Source organism: Centroberyx affinis, unplaced genomic scaffold (assembly GCF_046629955.1).
Source record: "Centroberyx affinis isolate AG114_WGS23_722 - 3 ecotype Tasmania unplaced genomic scaffold, CSIRO-AGI_Caff_v1 ptg000789l_1, whole genome shotgun sequence".
In the NCBI taxonomy this organism is placed as follows: domain Eukaryota; kingdom Metazoa; phylum Chordata; class Actinopteri; order Beryciformes; family Berycidae; genus Centroberyx; species Centroberyx affinis.
The window spans coordinates 63,485-87,473 of NW_027279396.1; the positions used below are offsets into that span (position 1 = coordinate 63,485).

General features: G+C 41.2%; 3 protein-coding genes across 3 annotated transcripts; 1 reads left to right on the forward strand and 2 right to left on the reverse strand.

The window, feature by feature from the left end:
• Positions 1-16: 16 nt before the first annotated feature.
• Positions 17-1,037, reverse strand: pgpep1l (pyroglutamyl-peptidase I like). The gene is made up of 5 exons (XM_071520295.1): positions 1,007-1,037; positions 849-901; positions 620-736; positions 273-499; positions 17-191 (listed from the first exon to the last, which is right to left on the reverse strand). The coding sequence occupies exons 1-5, from the start codon at positions 1,035-1,037 to the stop codon at positions 17-19; spliced, it is 603 nt and encodes a 200-aa protein (XP_071376396.1).
• Positions 1,038-2,963: 1,926 nt separating this feature from the next.
• On the forward strand, positions 2,964-9,054 carry synm (synemin, intermediate filament protein). The gene is made up of 4 exons (XM_071520292.1): positions 2,964-3,843; positions 5,191-5,315; positions 6,685-6,764; positions 6,983-9,054. The coding sequence occupies exons 1-4, from the start codon at positions 3,046-3,048 to the stop codon at positions 9,052-9,054; spliced, it is 3,075 nt and encodes a 1,024-aa protein (XP_071376393.1). The 5' UTR covers positions 2,964-3,045.
• Positions 9,055-11,483: 2,429 nt separating this feature from the next.
• Positions 11,484-23,858, reverse strand: ttc23 (tetratricopeptide repeat domain 23). Its single transcript, XM_071520293.1, has 11 exons — positions 23,565-23,858; positions 22,994-23,171; positions 22,586-22,709; positions 21,438-21,594; positions 21,125-21,250; positions 15,149-15,320; positions 14,871-14,976; positions 14,324-14,451; positions 13,856-14,005; positions 11,894-11,976; positions 11,484-11,627 (listed from the first exon to the last, which is right to left on the reverse strand). Exons 1-11 carry the CDS (start codon positions 23,621-23,623, stop codon positions 11,510-11,512), a joined length of 1,401 nt encoding a protein of 466 aa, XP_071376394.1. The 5' UTR covers positions 23,624-23,858; the 3' UTR covers positions 11,484-11,509.
• Positions 23,859-23,989: the final 131 nt, after the last annotated feature.

A 23,989-nucleotide genomic window follows, 5' to 3' on the forward strand; every position in this document is an offset into this window, starting at 1 on the left:
CCACTGTAACGGCACCTCATGCTGTTTGTGAAGGGCCATCCAGCTGTCTGAGCATGGCCTGAATGACAGTCTGCAGCAGAGGGACCAGTCTGTCTGCTGAGGCCAGGCTGCCGGACGCAGGTACATGGATGAGTGCTGCTCTCCCCTGACCGTGATGCAGAGAGCAGTAATACGCAAAATCACAGAGGTACCTGAGGAGGAGGAGGGAAAGCATGATCTTATAATCTGAGTGTCTTTCAGCACACAGCCACACTGCAGAACCAGACGCCTACCTGCCAGCGTCCCTCGAATAAATCACATCCATCCCTGCTTGTTTTAACAGCTTGAAGAGAGACTTCATATCTATAATCGAGTCCAGTTTCTCTGCTCCTCCTTGCATGCAGCAGCCACTTTCAGGACAGAAGCCACACACATCTCTGTCCGAGTATCCGCTGTTCTTCCCTGTTTGCTCCAACATGATGACTCTGGAACCACTGGCTATCCCGAGATGCACAGCAAACTTGGACACACACACAGAAAGGTAATGTGAGATATTCAACTTCTCATAGCATAACTAGAATGGCCAGTGTATTGACATAGGCTTTAACAACAATTATCCAGACTTGAACACCATATTTACCTTTGGGTTGAGAGTTTGCCAAAGTTCAGTGATGATCTGTTGTGTTTTGACATAACTCACTGGCACCTCCTTGATGTAAACACCTATCCCCTCTCCCAGTCCAACCAACTTCAAGCCCTTCAATATTAACATGTGTAGGCATTTTAAGTCAATATCGTGTGCTATATTGTTGATATCATGAAAAGACTTAACTTCCATGCATGGGCCTGTAAATAATTTCAAAGGTTACCTGGGCTGCTTTCCAGCTGGGGTTCACCAAGAACTGTCTGAAAGGTCCAAACCCTCAAAAGCAGATTAAAAGACATACATTTGTCCACCACTCCAAATATACATAAACGTCAGTTTTACGAGTTAGCAGAATTGTGAATTTATATTTTCCCAGTTTACCTGTAACGACCACAATTTCGCCTCCATCCATAACGCGGTCAAGTTTCCAAAGTCTATGGGCGCAAAGGAAATACGGAATAATTGTGTATTAAATAGCAAGACACTAAAACAAGTGAAGAGTACGTTTCACTTCTATTCGTGCGTCAACCTAAATCTTATGAGAAGGACAAACCACAGACCCGCAGCTCTCTGCTTGTCCACTTGGGAGAGCTGTTCCCCTGAAAATGATGAAGCCTCTGCCCGGAAATGCTGCCTTCAAGTGCTGCTCGTAAATTACAAATTTTCAAATTCAGAAGTCATAAAAAACGACTTTTCGTACATTGATTGTAGTGCTTTTGGTCGGAAACACAGACAAAATTGACCCTGTAACAAAAATTAGGATTTTTTTTTGGTGGCTCTTTTGTCTCTCTGTTGGCACAGAGCTTCTTTGTGCTGCAGCGTCAGAATGAGGAGGGGAAAATGTGCATCAGGCATGTTGATTCATTAAAAACCAAAAGTATCAAAAGTAAAAAAAAAACCAAACAAACAGAAAAACATTGAAAATAGAAACATACAAGAATATTAATTGTCTTAATTAATTGTCTCTACAATAATAGGCCAATGTGGTTTTCAGTTATTTCAATTTCAGTTTAGTTTTAGTTTTCTATTTATTTAAAAGTATTTGATTTTTATTTAGTTTCAGTTTTAGTATTTTTGGTCGGTGTCGTATTTTTTTAAGGTATAATGATAGATAGTATTTTGTTTGCAACAAGTGTGTAATATAAACAAAACAAATCCCAACTTATTTTTTGTTAATTTATTTTCATACACTTTTCAGTAGGCCTACATCCTCAACTAGCCCAACTTAAAGTTGGTTTCCTGCTGTACAAGTACCCTGTATGATTCTTATCCATCTGTGGATGGTGAGGTTTTTGACCAAGAGGAGAATCTATGATTCTCGTCTGCCTTAGGCAGTGAGATCTGACGTAAATATCAGATCAAGAGTAGAATCAGGAAGGACAGGGGAAAAGAAAATTACAGAAAAACATATGGGTTCACTCACAATGTGCACCTAAAAGTGGGAGTATTTGTTCCTTTATCTTTCTATTTAATTTGATTTGAACTGCACTAGTTTACTTTTTAAGTCTTTTATCTTTTGTATCTCTTGTCTGTACTTTTGCACTTTTTAATTGTAAATCTTTTACCTTTACTGTATTTTTATCACTCTGTAAAGCACTTTGAATTGCCCCAGTGCATGAAATGTGCTATACAAATAAAGCTGCCTTGCCTGCCTTGCCTACAAATGAAATGCACTAGCAGACTCAACAAAATAACCCCAGGACTCTGGGGTTTTATCCCAACTATTTTCAAAGGCAATGGCAACGCTGGCACTTTATCCAAGAGCAAGAGGTGCTCATGGGGGCTGAACCAACATAGGACTAATACTTCCATGGGCTGAACAAATAGAGCTACAAGATAGCGCCATCTTGTGGCCTAGTTAGCGTTCAGTATAACATCCAAAGATTCTCCACCCAAAATCCATTCGCTTTTTTACCCTGCACATAAGCAAGAAGATGAGAACTAAAACATGTCACGCACATTTCTATTTTCTTTAGCTAGTTTTACAAGCAGACAAGACACTTTTAGTTTTCAAAAGTCTTTTAATTTTTATCACATAGTTTTTGTGTAAGTTTTAGTTAAATTTTTATAATAGGCTAACCTTGATTCCGAGTTTCACAGTAGTGTTTACCACTTTGTTGCGCCATTCGTGTAAACCATAGACTGTAAAAAAGGGTAACGTGTAAACTCAACTAGTCTTTATATTTCTGACGGCACGTTAAAGCATCACCACATCTGCCAGGGAAACGGACCAGCTTGGGCCGATCCTCTGGTCCCGCCCACCTCCTGCACTTGTCAAAGGGCAGTGATCGCAAATTGCATGACAGTTCTGCTTACAGACGCGCACGCAAATGACACCAGGAGAACCTGTCCTCTGAATTCACACAGAAAAGAAACCCTTTTTAAAACTCAGAACTATTTTTTATTAACTTCATGCCAAAATGATGCAATTCAGGAGAACTTTTGAGAGCGAAAAACATCAACTGCAGGAGCTCAACAACAGACTTTCCCAGTACCTATCAAGAACCAAGCAGTTGGAGCAGGAAAACGCCTGTCTAATTACTGAAATCAATAAACTCAGACAAACAAAGACGGGGGAATGGGAGCAGAAATACAAGGCCGAGATGCGGGATCTGAGGAGAATGGTGGCACAGCTGTCGTTTGAAAAGTCCCAGGCCGAGATGGAGAGAGAGAAGCAATGGCGAGAGTTGCAGATGGTCCAGTCTCTGTGCAGCCAGGAGACCGAGGTGTGCAGAGACATAGGTGGCGAGCTGAAAGGCTGCGAGAAGGAGCTTCACCACGCTCACAAAACCAACAGTGCACTCGAGCAGCGTTTATTCCAACTAGAGAATGAGTATAAATGCTTAGAGGACGCGCACAATCAAGAAATTGCGCATCTCCGGCGTCAGGTAGACTCCCGGGTGGTACCCATCATCACGCAAACTTACCATGGGCCTCAGACGGCTTCCTTGGAAGAAGTACAAGAGTATGCCCGAGGTCTGTCCGAGGGATGGATTGAAACATTCGAGATGTATCAGCAAAAGGTCGAAGAAATGGAACAGTCGATTAAAGCGGACCAGGCGAGACTGGAAGACCTGCGAAGGGAGAAGATGCTTTACGCCGCGGAGTTCGACAAATTACGCGCTGAGGCGGAAAAACAAGGCCAGATTCAAATACATCTTGAAGAACAACTCATGCATATGCAGGACACATTTCGTGGGGATTTCACTGAGTTTCAGGTAAGGATGAGCACGTTATGACAGTGTAAGACAGACAGTAGGCTACTCTTTTCTTTTTTTTAGAGAGATTTAAGTGAAGCCAGAATTTAAGGAATTTAGTTCTATTCAAAGACATGCCTAAATATACAAAATTGGAAAATCTCCAGAATCATCTACCCTTTGTCCCACTAAGCCCTGGGATACTCCCTCTGCGCCCTGCCACACCCACTGGAAGTGGGATAAGCACAGTGATGCACAGTGTCAGCTACAAGCAAATTATCTGAAATCTGATCAGTCTGCTTCTTAGGGGAGAACAGAAAACCTAAATACTTTGTTCAATTCAAGAATATAACATCACAATCCACCCACTCCTAAAATTCATCAACAACATAAGCTCATGTAATGCAAAATATGGCATCCTGTGTTGTATAAGTCAGTAAAAATGGCCTCAAGTGCAAATATCATCTGACATATGGCTGTAAGAAGTGACATAATGTAACCAGCCTCACTCTGGCTGTTTGAGTGCGATTACCACATAGATGTTGGCTCTGAAATCAATAAAAGTCTCCTCACTTCTAAATATACTGACATTACCAACATTAGGTGGTGGTTGGCAAGTTTGTGTTCTCATAACCATCAAACAAAGAGCATGGGATCTTGCATGCATGCTTGACCCCAGTATAAAAGGATTGAATAGCTTTGGTAAATGGCATTTTACCTCCCCAGCACTTCATGGCTCTTAGCTACACCAGCCACTTAAACCAATTAGCTGTCAGACTGACAAATCCTTATTACCCTCCTAAAGATGGAGCCCCAAGCAGGTCAGTCAGCTGCGACTGGCTACAGTGCTCATATAGGCATGCCTTTAATATTGAAGAAAAAAAAAAAAGACATTTTTCTCACAGTTTAACCCCATGTTATAATCTGTAATTGAACATGACATCTGTTGTGGGATGCCAACTGTCATTCTAGGGGACAAGCTTCAAGCAAGAATTATAGGGACAGACACTGGCTTAACTGGTCCACATGATTAATGCAATCTGTTAGTGGGATCAGACTTGATTTACACAGGAAGTGCTCGCCCAATTCAACATCTCTCTGCAAATGAAAGGTGAAAGAGAATTAGTGTCTCAAAGAATCCAACAGAAGCAATATAGACAATACAAGCCTACCAAGTTCACAACTTTCTAGGCTTTAGTAAAATAAAATGGTTTGATAGATCATGTTAAAGAGGAGATGAATGAGACAGTACTTTCAGTTAAATTATGAGATAAACAAAAAATCACATCCCAAGGGACATTACTGTCAAAATATTACACTATGTACAGGGCCAGAGTTAATGCCAGTTGTCTTTTTTCGTTGTTCCAGATGATTATTGAGCAGCTGGAGCGTGAGCGGAATATTTTGGCTGACAGCATTGCAGACAAGCTGCGGGAGCATCAGCAGCTCCTTCAGGTCAAGATGGATCTGGGCATGGAGGTGGCTGCCTACAGGTGAGCCCACTGTTTTTCATAATTTGTCCAGTCTGAACAGAAATTTGTTTTATAGCACTTTAGTGCTGTTCAACAGGTATGAGCTTCTCAAACTTAATCTTTCAAACTGAGGTTGAAAGATGAAAGAAGTGATACACTTGGTCACCGTTCATTCTGATGGTGAAAATACATTTTGAAATATTATTGCATGAGGAAATGCAGTCATAATTCTCTGTATTGTTATGACAGTTTAGATTTTTTTATGCAATTATATTTTTTATGCAATTGGTGGCTTTTATATAAATTGAGTTTAAATTCAAAAGTTACATTTTTTCTTTTGAAAGAGAACCCTTCAGTGGCTCTTTTGTTCGAGGCCCTTAAATATTTTCTATTATTCATTGTGAGTTTATAGGAAGCAAGACATGAAGTACATAATTGCATTTCATATCCTGCACAAGATGTTCAGTCTTCATGCTGCTGTCATACAGTAGCCACTCTATGATCATAACAACAGACATGCTATTTTTACAAAGGCACTCTTTGGATCCATTTACATAGCTATTTATATCAAGCAGTGAAGAACATATTTTCATTTATTAAGGTTTTATCTACTGGCTTTCATCAAAGATATCCACAACATTTCATAACTCATAACTTCATTACTTCTTAACTCATATCCCATGTCATCTATACAGCCTCAAACAACAGATTTGTTGTGGGATTTTCTATGTTAGTATCCAACCAATTTCCAGGATGTTTTTGCAGGCAATTATCTGCTTCAGCGTGTCTCTATAAGGCGAATTCTCCAGTGGCACATCTGGTTTGTTTTGAATTTTTGGAATAGGCAGAATGTTTCCTTAGAGGCGTAGCAGTGGCTTGAGTTTTAGGATCTATGTCATGAGCCTGCTTTTGCTTTGGGATTCATTGCAAAGTGCAGACAGCGGCGCATTGTAGCTGTTATTTTTAGGTCAGTCTTTCGGGAAGCACCCTCCGGAGAGGTTATTCCTTTTTGAAGGACTTCTACTTGCTCTCTCATTATTTACTTTTGTTGAACCATGGCCAAAGAAAGGTGAGCTGTTTTACGAAACTGTTGTCAGGTCATTGTGAGATGACAGTGGTTTGTTATCATGTTTTTGCTGACTACTGCCCTATATGGCCAGGTCCCTGGATTGATATCGTCTTGTAAGCCTGTCGTGTTTATGTTTGAGGTTTGAGATGGCAGAGCTGAATGATGTGCATCGCCTCATGAGGTATCTGTTCATCATTTTTTACACGCAAGTGGGAAAACGTTAATGACTTTGAAATAGGAAGATTACCTAATGATTTACCGTGAATTATTTGCCCTTGACTTGAATTACTTTTTTGTCTTATTCGTTTTTTGCTCGTTCAGGGCCCTCCTGGAAGGCGGGAGAGTAGATCTGCAAGACACACACAGGAGGGCAAATCAACATCAAAGAGAAAGAATAATAGGTATTGAAAAGTATTTACTTAATTGTTGTTGTTATATGTTGATCACACAAGAGTACTTTGTGAGTGTATTTATTTTGATAAATGAGAATATATGCAACCATTGTTGAATTAGATGAACTAAGCAATGTCTTTTACCAAACAGTCAATACTAAGTATCAAGAGCTTTGACTTAACAGGAAATGTTTGTGCATGAAATGTTGATTCATTCTCTGCCTCAGATATCAAGATGCCTTCCCAACCCTACACTCCAAGAGCGGCCACCTCAACCAGACAGCATGTGGATGTCAGGTACATGGAGCAGACATCAAACCTGAGAAGATCCCCTGTGCCTCACTCTGGGTCCATTAGTCCCTCTAGGGTCATTCCTATTTCAGTAACAGGCTGGGCTCAGCATCAGAGTCCTGCGTCCAGGAGGGATATGATCTCGTTCACAAAAGCTCGGGCTGCAGCTTCTGCCTCTGCCGCCACCACCAAAGACAAACAAGTGGCCCAGAATGAAAGCCAATGTAGTCGAGATGCAGAAAAGGTGCAGAAAAAAGCAGCAGAAGAAAAAAGTGTGAAAATCAAACAGGCATCACAGCCAGAGAACCAATTCAGCCCCATCATCTCCCCCACAGTTCACTCCAAATCAGTGAGAGTGGTGTCACCACCAATGATGAGCCTGGGCAATAATACAGAGGTGGACAGTAAAAGGAAAGTGAGTGATGAAAAAGAGGAGAAAGGAAATGCATATCAGAGTGATTTCAAAGGTAAAGGCAACATAGAGGCTATGACAGGACCAAGTGAGAAGCATATATTAGAGTCTGTGTCTGTGGAGGAGATCATCGAGAAAGTGATAAAACCTGCAGGTTTGGATGCTAAAGTGAGCTCATCTGGAGAATCAAAGGTCATATACCATGTGGAGAAAACTGAGCAGGAGGATGGCACAACTAAGACACAGATTGTGTTGGAGTCCAAGGTGGAGGAGGAGCTGGATTTTTCTGAAGACACTGCCCTGGATGACCTCCTCAGCAGAGGAGTGAAGAAGGTGACACTGGAGGACATCAAGGACACAGCAACAGGAAGTATGATCCAGAATCTGCTAAGTGGCCTGCAGGGAGGAGAGAATCTGGCAAATAAGTCCGTCAATGTGGAAATCATTGAGGAGCCTGTGGAGTCTCACAGCGATGAGGAGTATGTGGTTGAGCAGACCATGTCTAGTTTTTTTCAGCCCTCCTCAACATATTTCCAAATTGAGGAGCTTGAGAATGTCCCTCATGACTCTGAAGTTCAGAAGAGTGATGATGATACCTTGAAAACCTTAATGACAGACAAAGGCTATGGCAAGGGTGGATCTGTACAAGTTCAAGAGGTCTCCAGAGAGAGTGAATCTCCATACTTCTCCCATGGTCAAGAGCCTCATGAGTATTTTGTCTCCACACCAGATGATAATCTGTCCGAACATGAGGAGAGTGGTGGCATAACCTCATATGGCCATTATGGAGTTGTGGATGACCTATCAGATGAGAGGTATTACCAAGATGAAGGACTTCCAACGAACAGAATGGCTGCTGAGGAAAGTGACGAATATAAGTTCATATCAAGTGATCACTCATTTGTCAAAGAGAGTTTCCCAGAGTGCATAATTGAAGAGGAGATTCATGTCTCCCCAACAGTGCAGGAGTCAGTGCTTGAGTTCCTGAGAGAGGACTCTTTGGACCCAAAAGAGCAGCTAAAGGGAGCACTAGAGAAGATACAAGGCTCAGTTTCAGGTCCACTGAAGGATGAATTGGCTTTCCTCACAGAAGTTAGTAGCGACAGTCCACAGAATTTGGCTGTCGATGTCAAAAAAGTGCAGCAGTCGACTGACAATGGAACCATGACCATTGTTGCAGAGCTGAATGTCTCTCAAACTCTGGAGGAGTCTGGGCTGCTGGAGGCAGGAGATGATCTGTCTGAGGAGCAGATCATGGCAGCTCTTCAGTCTTCTAATCCAGAGCTCGAGAAGGCCCTCCAGGGCGGAGCAGGAGGAGGGTACAGCATGAGAGTCTCCACAGATCAGGATGTTACACACGCTGAAGGCCTGGAAGGCTTCACCACCGAAAGAGAGTCTGTGACTGACATCACTGAGTGGCACACCCAGCTGGGGCCATCAGAAAAGTCCTTCACCTTCCAGATGGACGTAAACAACAGCCAAGCTCAGGCCAGCTCAGAGCCGGTGCTGCAGTCTCAGTTCTTGGATACTCAGCTGAAGGTCTCTCATGAGAAAAGAGTCGCGACAGTTTACCTTGAAAGCACTTCAGATGACTAATGAAGAATCCAGTCAGAAATCTTTCAAACTACAATACTCGCCAATTTAACACTTGTTGAATCGCACATCCACATGGTTTTCTCATGCAGCAATCCACACATATGGCAGTAACATTGGTCTCAGACTATGTAATAATGCTGTAATTCTTGCAGTACAACATTAAATAATAATGCATTGATTCTGGTGCATTATTTTACTGTATCTGTATATCTCCTGAGACTTGGTATACTTAGTTCACCATCAATGCAACTCATATGATCCCAGAGAAACTTGTTGAGTTGTTAAACTGCTCGATGAATACATATTTTTATGGTATTAATTGCAGCATTACTACACAGCCAAACAAAATACTTAATGGTGAGCCTGACCATGTCTTCATTTTTTATAGGCTAGCTTCAGTTAGGACTAATGTCTACATATTGTAGCAACTTTTTATGGCAGCATTTTGATGGAATATTTTGTTGGCATTGGTTGACTGATTTTATAGCTTTCAGTTTATCTTAAAACAGATTTCTTTAATATTCTCTAGATTTCTCTATTTTTGTACTAACCTGTGCTACACAGCTGTATCTTATCATTCTTTTTGATTGAGACACTACTTATGCAATGATGTTAGTATATATTGTGGAACACGGTGGTTTATGTTAAGTAGTAGTTTTTGACATGTACAGAACATAGTAAAGCTCAGCTGTGGACAAGAAAAAGTAGGCTTATACGTAAGTTTCCTAGAGAAGTGGGGGAAAAAAGCTGGTGATTTGAAGAAATCCCTTAACTTTTAAACTTTAAACTGAAAGAGAGCAATTGTGATGATTTATCACAGTTGTAGCATAGCTAATAGCATGCTAATGATTTATTTTCAGACTATAAACTCTTCTTTCTACTAATTACTTATCTAAATTATGTTTAATCATATAATTATGAAAAATAATTGCATATTATACAACCAAACATGAGTTACTTGATCAAAGTAATCAAAATGAAAAACTTGCAAACATGTCAATTAAAACATGGTGTCTTGTACCATACCATTCTAATCACCAAATAGTGATTTCTTTTTTTTTAAACTTTGTATGCATTTAGGGAGCTCGATGTAATCCACCATTTTGAATTCCAAAGAAAAGTGCTGTCAATTTGAAGAGCCAGTGGTAGGATGAAAGACCGAAAAGGAAAAGTAGATAGAAACTGATGAATTAAGATGGACGCAGGAAATGAAATATAATCACACGTTTTGTAATTTTTCTTTCTGAATCACAGTATATTTTGTCTGAACGCCTTTTGCTTGTACACATTTGTTGACCAGAGTGTTGGCTTGCAGGATTCACCTTTGCTCTGAGATGAGAGTGTGTTCCTGACCCGTGGCTATTTTTGGATCATCAGCTTAGTGGCACTGAGTGTTCACAAGGGTGTGTTGTGTACTAGTTGTAGAAGCAGAAGTGATCCAATATGGTTTCAGCCTGTTACGCATCTTTTACGTTTTCCCTACGCTGCTGTATAACTCTCACTTGCTAACAACTGAGCACTGTCTTCAAAGATCGCCTTATTGGCACTGTCATATTGAAGAAGAGTGTAGAAATGCAGTGTTGAGTGTGAATTTCATGCTTTCAAATTGCCTATTAACACGTTTATCACTTTAGAAATCTAAGAAATGAAACCCTTATTAAAAAGAATTTATTGCATTTAAGGGCCCTGTTACAGTGCATTTACATTTATTTACTGTTGCACAAACTGCAGTATTTTGTGAAAAAAGATTCTGGAATACTGTTGTTACATCAGTGCACTTAAATTGTGGTTTAATAAGGCAATCCTTTGTTAGATTACTAATGTAATAATTTGGACACTGTGTGCCATTTCATAGCATAAACTAGTAGTGTACACCAGCGTGCAGAAAATATATAATTATATACTCAATGTTTAACAAGTGTTTCCACCCTGGGCACCCCATTATCACTGGTTTTATTGAGATGATCAATAAATATTGATAGCATATGATATCGATAGGTATTGATATATGATATTATATCGACATATGACACACATACAACACTCATATATAGACATATGATATCACTGTCAATAACATATGAATATCAATATTGAAGAAATTATCATTTTGGTTTTGGTTGATATAGGTTCCAGCACTTATTTGGACATTGGTTCATCCCTTAAAAACAATTAAAAACTACTGTGAGTAAAATATGCTTTCTGAGTGTGAGTATTTCTTCAAACTCAGTTATTTCACAGAATGTACAAAGTAACACAAAATCAAGTGTTGCCCATGGACATGGAGGGGAGCAATGAAGTCCATTCTGAGCAGTGGCACCTGCCTGTCTACTCGTGCCAACAGACAGACACAAATTTAGACAAGAACAGAGGAAATTAAATGGAGACCACTGTCAGTAGTCCTTGGTCCAATTCCAACTCATCTACCTTCTTGTAGCAACAAAGGAAAAGAGTTTTAAGAGTCAGAGATGTTGGAGTTGCCCTCTTTTACATAGGATGGAACAACTGCAGAGAAAGGAGGCCTCGTTTTCCCACTGCCTTGCCTCGACCGCCTCTCAGCCACCTCTGGTGCCCTGGAAAACATACATGGTAGTATCACTGAAACACAAGTCGCATTCCTAGGTTTACACACATATTTCTGTTCTTTTCTTAACTGTTGGTGTAACTACAGCGCACTACTAACTTGTTATTGTGAATTACTGATCGGTAACAGTGGGTCTCATGCCTCAAGCATTAAAACATGAAAGCATGACATGCAAGTCAAATGTTTTAATGGTAAGGTACAGTTTAATTTGTAGCGGATATAACCCAAAGGTCTGCACATCTACTTGAGATTTACCGGGCTAGCATGTCCACAGTTTTCTGCGTAGCTCTTGTCTTCTTGTGCTGAGGACCATACATGAAACTCTGGATCTCCAGGCACTAAAAAAACAGCATAGTGGTCACTGGAAGATGAGAGGTGATATGAATACTTCCTAGTAACATGTGAATGGAGCTCTTAACATCCCAAAATAACCACTGTACCAATCAGAGGTTTAGATAACAACTGTGCTGACCAGAGTAGACTTGACCAGGGGATCATCTGGATGTATTTCTAGGACTGCAAACTAACAACCCAGGAATCTGAGCTGGTTTACCCAATGAATTAAAGAAGCAGCCTGTGTGACTTTCCATTCTACAATTAGTTTGCTCTAATCAAAGGAGAGGAATGAGCCATGACTGCTTATCTCCATGATGTTAGAACATGTTGGCTAAATTTAACATAACTCAATAAAACCAACACACACACACCCACACACACACTACACACACCACACACATACTACACCCCCCCCCCCCCCACACACACACACACACACACACAAAGTGATGTAACAGCCACGATAAAAGACTGCCCGCTATTTCCACAATCACCATAAATTACAGGGTGTCAACAGAACTTAGTTTAATCAGGGAAAGAAGGAGCTAGCTCTTGAACAAGGAAAGTAAAAAAAAAATATTGGAACAGGTCCATCTGGCCTGATGGATGTTTTCACTGTTGCTAAGGTTGATGTAATGGAAGGTTTTTTTCCCCAGCAGCACGACAGAGGAAGGGGAAAATGTCAAGTGTGTGTGCACCATTGTTCTTTCTTTACTTTGACTGTGGATGTCATGTATGTGCGAGCCAGGCTTCCTTTGGAACGTCCATATGAAAACAAAACATACTTCTCGGGGTGCAGTTGTTGTCATGGTCATGGCAGAAGAACACGACCTGACAGATCTGTTCTGTGTCAGGATAACTCAGAAAGGTTAGCAGTCTGACGAAGTGTAGAGTGAGGGAGCTCTGATGCACCCCGTGGTACTTGGACCCCTCTGCACTTAGATACAATAACAAAGCAACATAGCAACCATGCTCCTTCACTTACAGGCATGTCATCACTAGTGTGCAGAAATCCCCCTTTACTGGTGTATTTTAGTATGTTTGGTGGCCAGAGGAACCAAGCTCATAAGGCAAACACATACCAAGGAGTTTGAAACATGGTTTGGTTTTAATAAAATAACATCCTTTATCATATTAAATGCTAAATGGCTAAATTAAGCCTTTATGGCGTTAAACACAGTAACAGCTGTTGATGAGGAAGATGATTAAACCAACTAAAAGACTGCTATTGATGTTAATTCGATGCATATGCCCTGAATGATTTAGGAATGTCACTTTTGCTTAGAAGGATATAATGGCATGCCGGTTTAATTGGGGTCAGTATCCCTTTAATTGACAGCAGTTAGCAAAGTGCCGCTCTCCTTCCAAACTTGTGTTGCCCATCTGTCAGGCTCCATCCAGACTGAGAAAGCACAACGTCACTCTGTGTGACATTTTACACCAGGGAGGGTGGCTCTGCACACTGCACCCTTCCAAGATTAGCATGCTACTCTGAGCTTTAGAGACGATGGTGGAAATAACTCATCTCAATATGACAGGGGCTCTTTGTGTGTATATATTTGAGCAGGCCTCTCACTGGTGTGTCTTGTTTTGAGGGGGCCACGCCCTCTGACTCCTGGCCTTTTATTAAGACCCTCCCAAATAGCTTGGCAGACACAAAGGTCAATATTATGTCTGCGTGGGTGAACAGTACAGTGCCATTACGGAACACATGATGCTCCCACCAGAATGTTTTCCTTGCCATGTTTGATTTATTTATGCTCAGTAGCTAGTACTGTATCTTCATATTACAGCACTTCAAATGTGCATTTACAGGGTGTTACAAACATACAACATTACCACCACTAAGTGTGCTGTTTGTTGTCTATATGTTGTGAGTACCTTGCTCATGGACCTGTGGGCCTGCCTGATCCTGCCCTGGGTCATCTCCACACCTCCTATCAGCTGAAGGGTGTCTGCCACCTCAGTGCTCAAGTCGCCGAATGTAGACCTCTTCAGAGCGAGGGACGATCTCTGGATCTCCGCACATCTCTGCAATGGTACATATAAAATCAAAATGACACCTGTTGCCCACAGCAGAGCTAGCCGCGCCCCAATTAGCAGGTGGAATCATTCCCTTGGCAATCACAAAATCTAATGGGGACATTTCCATGGTGCTGCTCTCAGAGTGAGGGAGGTGTGGTTGGTGAAAATCTTCTGAGGATCTCAAAATTATGAGAGCAAAAACACAGAGATGGCTATGATACTCTAAATGCACGGAGGACATCATTGTAGTGGGGCTGTTTAACTGCCGCTGCTGGTGCATGTTTTATTAATGTGTGTGCGTGTGTGTGTGTGTGTGTGTATAACCTCTTTCTGTCCATTGAGGAGGAGGAAGCGACAGAAGTCATCCTGGACAGTGAGAAAGGCTGCATCCTGCTGATCTACAGAGTTCTTGTATGCACTTAGACTCTGCTCAAAGTATTGACCTGCAGAGTCTACGACAACATAGGAAAAACACACAATACAATCTTCAATATTTCAATTACAGCAATAATTGAAGACCATATGATTTTGAAAAGATACACTTCCAAAGAGCCAATACACTATATGTAAGCTCAGTCCTCTATACAAGCCCTCCTAATATCCTCAATCTGAACCTCATGCTTCACTATGGAACTTAAATTTATCTTGACATAGTTGAGCTGGGAGATCACACAGTGACATGTGGTTGAAGTTAGACTTGGGCTGCATAGTTGCCATGTCCTCAATAAAGCTATTATAATACCGTTTTCAAAAACATCATCTGGAAGGGCTTGACATATAGGAAGACAATGAGAGATTCAAATCCTAATTAACCCCTCATACAGTGCTGGTTGTGCCTATAGCTCAGGCCTGCGTCTGTGAATAGACTCACCATTGTGGTGGGTCTCTGCTGCAGTAGAAAGGAGTAGGGCCAGGCTGTGGGAGATATGAGCCCCATCCAGGCCCCCTGGGCTCTGACTCACAGCAATGGCATGAGCCTAGTAGAAACACCCACATGAAATAAGACAGCTCACATATCACCAAATAAGAACTTCAGGAACATTACCTAACAACAAGGCTCAGCAGCCTCTCATACAAGTGTGTCTCAGGTGTTTGTGTGTGTTGTGCGTATGTGTTGGTTTGTGGATGTGTAGGTCATATGTCCCTTGCCTTGGAGAGATACTCTATGGCTTTGTCCAAACAGCCTTGGGCCTGTTCAATGGCTGCCATGTCTCTATAGACAGAGCAGGTCTCCTCTGGCTTCCCCCGGCCCTCCAGCAGTTGCAGAGACATCTCACACTGGCCTAAGGCCTCCGCGGGCCTCCCCTGCCTCTGATACACCCTACAGAATAGAGAAGGACATAGAAAAAGGCAAACAGTCAGAGACAGAGAGACAAAGGTAAAGATAGTGGTAGTCCAGCCCACTACACAAGACAGCGGGGTGGAGTAATGAGTAGAGAGACCGCCCTTCAAGTCGGGGATCCAAGTTCAAACCCTTGTGTTGGAAAGCATCTGCCCTGCTGAAGTGCCCTTGAGCAAGACATTGAATCCCTACCATCTGTAGTCACTGGTCTGTAGCTGGCCCAGAATTTTGATCCCACTGTGGCAGGGGGCAGAGAATTTCCCAACGGGGGTCAATAAAGTATCACATTATTAGCATTACTATGGTGATATAAGGAGAGGGAAAGAGTAATATTTTAACCCTTGTTTGATCAGGCAAGTTGTCTGAGACTACAATCTTATTTACAGCAGCATAGTTATCTGTATGTCTAGTACTGTGTTACTAGGAGTCTGTTCTACAGTGTTGAAGCTACTGCCTGGTGTCTAGCCAAACCCGGGCGCTGCAGAGGAGTGAAGACTTCGGCTGATGGCTGCCTTTGAAACCTGGTGCAGTGCAGCCTATAATAGGGAAGGCTTGCACAAAGCCCTTTTAACTGTTTTTGGTTCCTTTCACAAGTCTGTATGGTCTCCTCTGGGCCTGAAGGTCATGCTGCTCCTAACCCTCATTATTCATACAGCCTCTCAGACTCTTGACAAACATGTCCTGCAGTGTGTTAAGCAACACCACTCAGCTCACAAGTCTCATTCCAGGATGTCTAAATTAGGTTTGCCCTTGCAGTCTCAACACAGTTGAAACCAGCTAAGCAGAGATGATGATCCAAGCATGGTCTTTGATGAGGCAGGCATGGCTCAGAACTCTACATCTATGACAACAAATGATATATGCAGTTGCTGCCATTTGTGAGGCTTCACATGTTGTTCTAATGCATACGACATAACATATGCCTGTAGAAGAGACAGAAGAGTCACTGTCACACTGTGCTATAAGGATGGTCTGAGAGAGAGAGAGAGACAGAGAGAGAGAGAGGGAGAGAGAGAGAGAGAGATGGCTGCATTATCCTCTGCAAGGAGACTGGATCCATCAGGCCACTCTGCTAACAGCTTCAACTCCCTGCAGGATTCAAACCATCTAATGGAGTCTAAATTCAATTCAGCTCTCCAGTCAAGGGGAGGGCTGAGGCTGAGGACACTATACTCACTTCTATACCATCACTAGCTACAGTACTGCAGAGGAAACACCTTTTCACATATCAGTCTTTCCACATCCACACTGTACAGATTGGGTCCATGCCTGGTTGTCTGGATACTGACACTGTTTGTTTACCTATGGAGTGCAGACTGCAGCCAAGCTGTAACAACATATGCCATTTGGTGAATGATTTTATCCAAAGTGTCTTACAGTACCATGAGTGTATTCATTTTTACTATGGGCAACCCCCGTGGGAATCAAAACCTTGAGTGTTAATGCCATGCTCAACTCCCTGAGCTACAGGACCACATGGATTTGGGTATTCATGCTCAATAGTGAAATCTCTGTGGTAGAGAGTACAAAAACCTATGGTCCTTTTCTTTGAATTTTCCCATGAACACAAGATTATCCTAACATGCCTTGATGGATATAGTGGGAGGGCCGCACCCCACCGCTGAGCAGCAGAGCTTTCATGGGACAGGCACTCCAGATCCTTTTAGGGCAGCAAGGACGGCTGCAGCAGAACTACATTCCGTTGTGCCCAGAGTGCTGCCTGTCTGCCTGCATGGTCAGACCTGGAGACAATACCCCTCTATCCTCTCATTCACTATGCATCCTTACACACTTCCTGGCAGTGGGGAATATGCCATATGCCACTGAAATCTACTCAGAGTCCACAGGGCAGGGAATTAATGTAATTAGGGATTTATAGATGTGTTGCCAAGCAAGCCACACGGCCCTCTTTAGTAAATGTTACCAGAACACTGTTGACGTAAGTTTGCTCTGGGCTTTGGCTCAGGGAAAATGATACAGTGAAGCCAACCCTGGAAACACTGAAGGGACAATAACGTTACAGGCCTGCTCTGTGCAAAACTGTGTGGTTCTTTTAATTTAACACATTCTGACTGAGGACGTTTTATTGTGTGCCTCATAACATCAGGTATCATCTGGATCCATGTCATGAACATGGATTAAGCCTAGTGCTACTCTAGTTTTGTACTCAGCGGAGAGGAGTACCAAGCCAACTGTTTAGTATTAGGCATGGCTATGTTGTGGCTCCATTCTGTGAAACCAGCCCATTTGCTATGCAGATGTTAAACAGGATGCGAGAGTAAGGGCAACTGGGCCAAAAATTACCTCAACAGGACAAATTCTGGAAATTATTAGTACAAAGTTGGTACTCAGAATTTGCAGTTCATCAAAAGGAGGATGGAGTAATCATGCAATTTCCCAAAAATGTCTGTGGGTTAAATGATTCTACTAGACAGAATCTTATCTTATGAAATACTCAATAAATAGGACCAGAGTGACCCGCACACTGATTGAGTAGGGCACAAAAGGCGCTAAAAAAACAGAGGTCAAAGAGCTGAGTTAGCAGAATTGAGGAATTTAATTCTCAATCCAACATGGTGCAAATATAATTTTGAACATGTTTTTGTCATATTTGCACCATGTTGGATTGAGAATTCTTTAAAGGATAAGGCTGGTGTTTTTAAAAACATTTCTTCAACAAATCCTATGAAAATAACAAAATCAACAATGCGGTTGCTCTACTCCCATTACTTTCTGACATCCCACGTTCCCGTTTTAGCTTTCAACCCGAAGTCATTGGCTCCAATTGTAAGCTAAAAACCTTTAAATACAGCTCACAAAGACAGTTTCAATTTTAAAAATCGCTAACTGTTACCATGAAAAGTCAAGCTATTGTACTTATTACCAAATCAAATTCAAATGGGGACAAATTCTTCATTACGCTGGGGACTATTTTCGGTGGTGCAGAACTACTTTCCTGAGATGGAAAACGTGTTTACGGTCGGGTTATTAAGTTGTTTGAGGAAAAAGTTGGCTGGCCCGGTGCATCACCATTATGAAATATGCTGCCCAGGGCCACGGCATGGCTCTTTGACGTGTTTTTAATAGTTTTTTTAATACAATGGAGTTCTATGGCTCCTGGGACATGGCTTCATTGGGCATCGGCTACATGGATGAGACTTATTAGCAAATTCATTGCTGATTTTGTTATTTTCAGAGGATTTTTTGACAGTAAGAAATGCATTAAAAAAAACACCAGCTTTATCCTTTAATTCTGCTAACTCAGCTCTGTGACCTCCATTTTTTGAAGCCTTTTGTGCCCTATGCAATCAGTGTGCAGGTCACTTTTTTCCTCTTTATTGATGAAATAGATACTAAACATGTTTAATTAAAATAAATCACATCTGTAAACTGAAATGCAGATTTGTGAGAGCATGGTCTTTAAACAATAGGCGATAAATGCTTTGAGGCCCAAGTCTAAAAAGGTGGAGATGCATGACAAATATAAACCTAACAATAAATCGTTCTTGAAACCTTGAAGACAACATCCCGTTTGGCTGATGATAAGTGCACACCTTGAGTATGAATCTGGAACTGAGTGGAATGTTTGGACCAGGATCTATAACAGGGTTGAGCTTACTTTATTGTTCCAGGCTTTGGTGGGAACATTCCCCTCCATCACAACAGTGTCGACTGACAGAGCTATAGAAGCATGCCAAATTCTTAGTCATCACCAAACAAAAGAGATTTAGCAAGCTTACACACCAGCCAGAGTCTGCACATTTTTTCAATTACGCATATCATGTCAACAAACTCTCAGCGATTCACACTGACCCAAGGTGGCATCATTTACAAATTCCTCACAGAGTAGCTCACCTCAGCAGCCTATGAGGCTTGTTCAGATGCTGCTTGAGCATTGTTTGTCTTTACCGCACAACATTTTTTTTTTTAAATTTTCACTTGGGTTTCTGCTTTCTTATCTTCAAGTGCCTTTAAATACGTCACTGAAGGATGGCATCCCCTGTTGAAACACTGTCTTGACACATGACTTCCTGGATTGAAAACTTTTTCCACTCTAAGATTAAGCAGAATTTCTTTAGGTATTGATCCAAATTCTGACAGTATATCAGTATCTGGTCACTTAACAAGACTTTTACATGGATTGTGAGGCTGTATAATATTTACAGCAAGACTGAGATACAGACTTGTATTTGAGTTATAATGGGTTCAGAAAGTTCCACAAAGCATATTGCAGCTTATTCTATAGGAATATACCAAAGTTTTAGGTACACATGCATAGATATTTTTGAGTATATTTATATAGATCCTATATAGATCCATTAGTGTAGGACTTGCTCAGAATAATCTCTTTGCAACTCAGTTTCCACTCCAACTCAGAAAATACTGAATCGTGTAGCATCCAGTGGTTATGTGCAATGCAAGCATAAACAAACTATTTACAGACGCAAAATATATTCAAAACTAATTTTTGGTGTCACACAAGAATTAACAGTATCACAATGAATATAAATAAAGGCATTCTCAACACAGGTAGGACTATATTCCAATTCTGCGATGTGCATGCCGTTAAATTCACCTACAGTTAATATCATTATCTTTCCAACCTATGACAAGTAGTATATTGTACGCTGCCAATACAGCTCCCCATACAGGCTATCAGTTTCTCCTGCAGTGTTAATGTTTGTGGTTTGCGTTTCCACCATGATTCTCTGGTTCTTTCATCTTCTCCTGAGCCAGTATTGCCCTTGGGACTTCTCTTGTAAATATCACCATTAGGTTGCAAACATACTATAAAACGGTGGAAACAAATCAATAAGATGTCAACTGTATTGGATATAATGTAAACAAAATGATCGATGCTTCCTCTGTAGAGTATAGCAAAAATCACTAGATCTATAGGAGTGAACCAGATTGTACAAGCATCATCTAAGGGGAGGGGAAAAGAAATGATGAAGGGCGGAGGCAGAGATAAAAATATAGACGGAAAAGAGAAAAAGAAAAAGACAGAAAGCAGAGAAAGAGAAGAGAGAGAGTTAGAAATGCTTATGAAGAGGAATGTGTGTGCCTCTGCTGCTCCGGCAGTGGCTGGATGAGTGGGACATGCCGAAACCCCACCCAGCAGGTCTGCAGCCACACACCACAAAACACTCACCGCTCTGTTGAGCGGACTGGACAATAACACAGCGGGAAATGCTTGTAATGTTTCACCATTAAGAATGACGGCATTTCATAATCACAACGAAACGAAAATAGCCCATGAAGGATGTGAAGTTAGAGCCAATGTAATATTTTAAAGGGTTGGTTTTGTACAAATTTAGTGGAAACTATCGCCATCTTGTGGTCAAGCTTAAAACTAACATCAGAGGCACCCTCTCAAATTTTGCACCGGTGATTATGCTGAGCCTGCCAGAAAACACAGATTTAAATTAGTTATAACTATCAATGTAAATGTAACATGCCCCAGCCTACACTCTGAATCCCCACTGGAAAGACCTGACCCGACCCGTCACTATTTAATTTGGGATGGTGCCAAGTTATTTAGTCTCTCAGCTTGAACATGACACTGTAGGCGTCACAGGAAATAAATAGAGCAAATCATCTGATTACCAGACAGTACTGCTACTCAAAGCACTGTCTGCCATTACATACTATAAGCTGCACTGAAAACATTTGATGAATTTTCAGGTTTGACTGAAAATCTATGTTGGAAAACTTATAGATACTATATACTTTTCAAATATATACTGTATCTTTAACACAACAAATGTTTTTCACTACTGGACCTGGATAGAGAAGTGGATATTTCCAGCTCAGTCTTCTTCTTCTCTTCATGGTTGATGCCACCCTGTTGATGAAGCTCCTCCTGTATTTGTTCTGCCTTCAGGTAGGAGGACTCCGCTTCCTCAAGAGTTGGAAGAGTCAAGGCATTTTCCATAGTCATTAAATGCAACCCTGTTCATTCCGTTGAACAGGGTTGCATGTTATTTCTGTACATATTTAATTCCACACCTTTATACTCAAGTCATATCACCTTTATACTCAAGTCATATCACTGTGATTTAACACCATCATACGACTCCTCTCCCAAAAGGATATTGTGCTGTCAGCAGTGCAGCGCCTCCCTGTGTGAGATGTATGCTCAGGAGACATGTGAGGACCTGGAGCCTTTCGTCTCTGCTGGAGGAGAGCGGGGAGCAGAAGGGCAGCAGCTCCCTGGCCAGTGAGGAGTGCTGCTGGGCCTGAAGTCCCCAGCCTGGAGGAACAATCACCCGCCTCTGAGTTTGAATTTAATTTGTCCGTAGACTTTAAATCTGAACATCAGCTTAACATTCATGTTCTGAACAAATAACAATCCTTTCATTAGCTGGTATTTACTGGGGAGGGGACAAAATAACAGGAACACCACATGAAAAATGACTAACTTTGAAGTGACTAAATCACAGAGGTGTGACCAAGTTCACTTTGTTCGAGACCCAAGTAAGTCTCAAGTCAAGACCCAAGTCTAAATGTAGATTACCAAGTCAATTCCATGTCATTAATGTCAAGTATCAAGTCTAAAAGTAGAACACCAAGTCAAGTCTGAACAAATCAAGAGTCCAGTAGCAATTTAAAATCTTAAAGAAAACTAAATATCTAGCACTTTTCAATGCAATATTGTTTTAAGAGTATAAAAAATTGGTAAGAGCATCATGAGTTTGATTTCTATAATCAGTTTCAACTCAATAAATTAAATAATTTCATACAAATTCAGAAAACATTCTGAAGAGATTTGTCTGGTGAACAAATCTCATAACTTTCGATCTAAGTCATTTATACAAGATCTTTTGTCAAGACTTTAGAAACCTTTTCAAGTCATCAAAGTACAAGTCAAAGTCAAGTCCCAAGTCACCGGAACCCAAGTCAAGACGGTCGGTCTCAAGTATTTTCTTCTCTCCATCAAGTCAAGTCTCAAGCAATTAAAATTGTCACTTGAGTCTGACTCGAGTCCAAGTCATATGACTCGAGACGCCACCTCTGCTAAATCATAATTACAAATACAGCTACACTTCCAATCAATTGTAAATGCATTTTTGAAGCAACATGAAGCAACTAACAGAGGTACAAAGAGGCCAAATTGTAGGAATTGCAGGCGCATCAGTCACAAAAACTGCAAAATGCTTTATATCTCTGACCTGAATGAGTTTCTTGAAAATCAATTTCATAATCTACAGTTAGGATTTTGTATTTTTCTCACAGCATCTTACCTTTAAACTGGAGGTATGCCTTAGCCAGTCTGGCATGTGCCTGGGCTAGTTTCAGATGTCTGTCTCCATATACCAGCCTAGTCAGGGCCACACAGCGCACCAGGTCCTGGATGCAGGCATCAAACTGTGGAGAAATGTCTATACGCATTAGAGTTGGGGGCTTAGGCTAGAAAAATTAATACCACATCTTAGAAACTTGCTTGTTTAAATCATTCTTGGAGATGTTTTTACACAGTCTTTTATTTCTACTTTTACATTGTTTTTATGTATTGTTTTAATTGTTTTTTTATTTCTATTTATTTCTACATATTTCTTACATGTGCATGCATGTCTGTGCATCACTGTAGCTGCAAAACTAGTAATAATGAATGTCATATTACTTAGTCAAAACAACTAACCTATACCTACCTGTTGGCTGTCTGCCAGGGCTTGGGCTCGGCTGTCAAAGTGTTTGAGCTTTTCCTCGGGAGGCATTATAACATACTCCTTCCTAGTGTGTCCAGTTTGTGAAGGACTCACCACATCTACATCACAGACAGGAGACGCACCTATGGCCCCACTGGTGCTTCCTCTGCTTTCAGTGGATCTACAAGAACGAGCAGTGGTAGGCTACAGTTATTATCATCATCACCTCCCGCCACTTTAAGCTTAATTTCTTTTCCTGAATCTAATCTAACAAGGTAGCTAGGTCTATATTCATTATTGAAAAGTTGGACCTGCAGATGGAGAAACAAATATTTTGCTACTTTTTTTTCCTGCATCGACAACTACTCCAGTCAGCTACATTGATAAACAAAAGCACACTTTACATCATCAATATTTTAACTCCACATATTTAATCCTTACATTAGTCTACAGTCAATTAATAGCCCGTGAGAAAGAAAATGTGCTGACTTTCTGTTACAAGGATTGTAGTGGGGATGCTTGGACTGGATACTGGACCACTGTTTAAAAAAAATCGTCTGTAAGAAGCACTTACGATTCATTAAGATCGGAGGATATGGGTCGTGTTTTTGTCAATGTGTGATCATCATCCATTTTTCCAGTCCACCAGTGGGATCAACAATATCCCGGGCCGTCTCACGTTTGTTTTCGTTTCTTGAGTTTCCGTGGATACACGACGCGTAGCTAGCATAACGTAACCAACTCATCCTTCTCAGTCAGAATTAGTACCTGTCGTTTCATTTGGAGAAACGACTGGTCTTAAAACTTCCATAAAACAACACCTTAAGTGATGGGCCATATCTTCCAGAGAGTAAGTCTAAGCGTGATACTTAATATAACATTCATCAGTAGAAAACCCAATCCTAAAGGCACGTCGATAACGTACAGTGAAAGTGGCTTGTTTGTAACGTAGGCTGCATTCAAGAACCACGCCGTTCTTAAATAATCTGCAACGGTTTT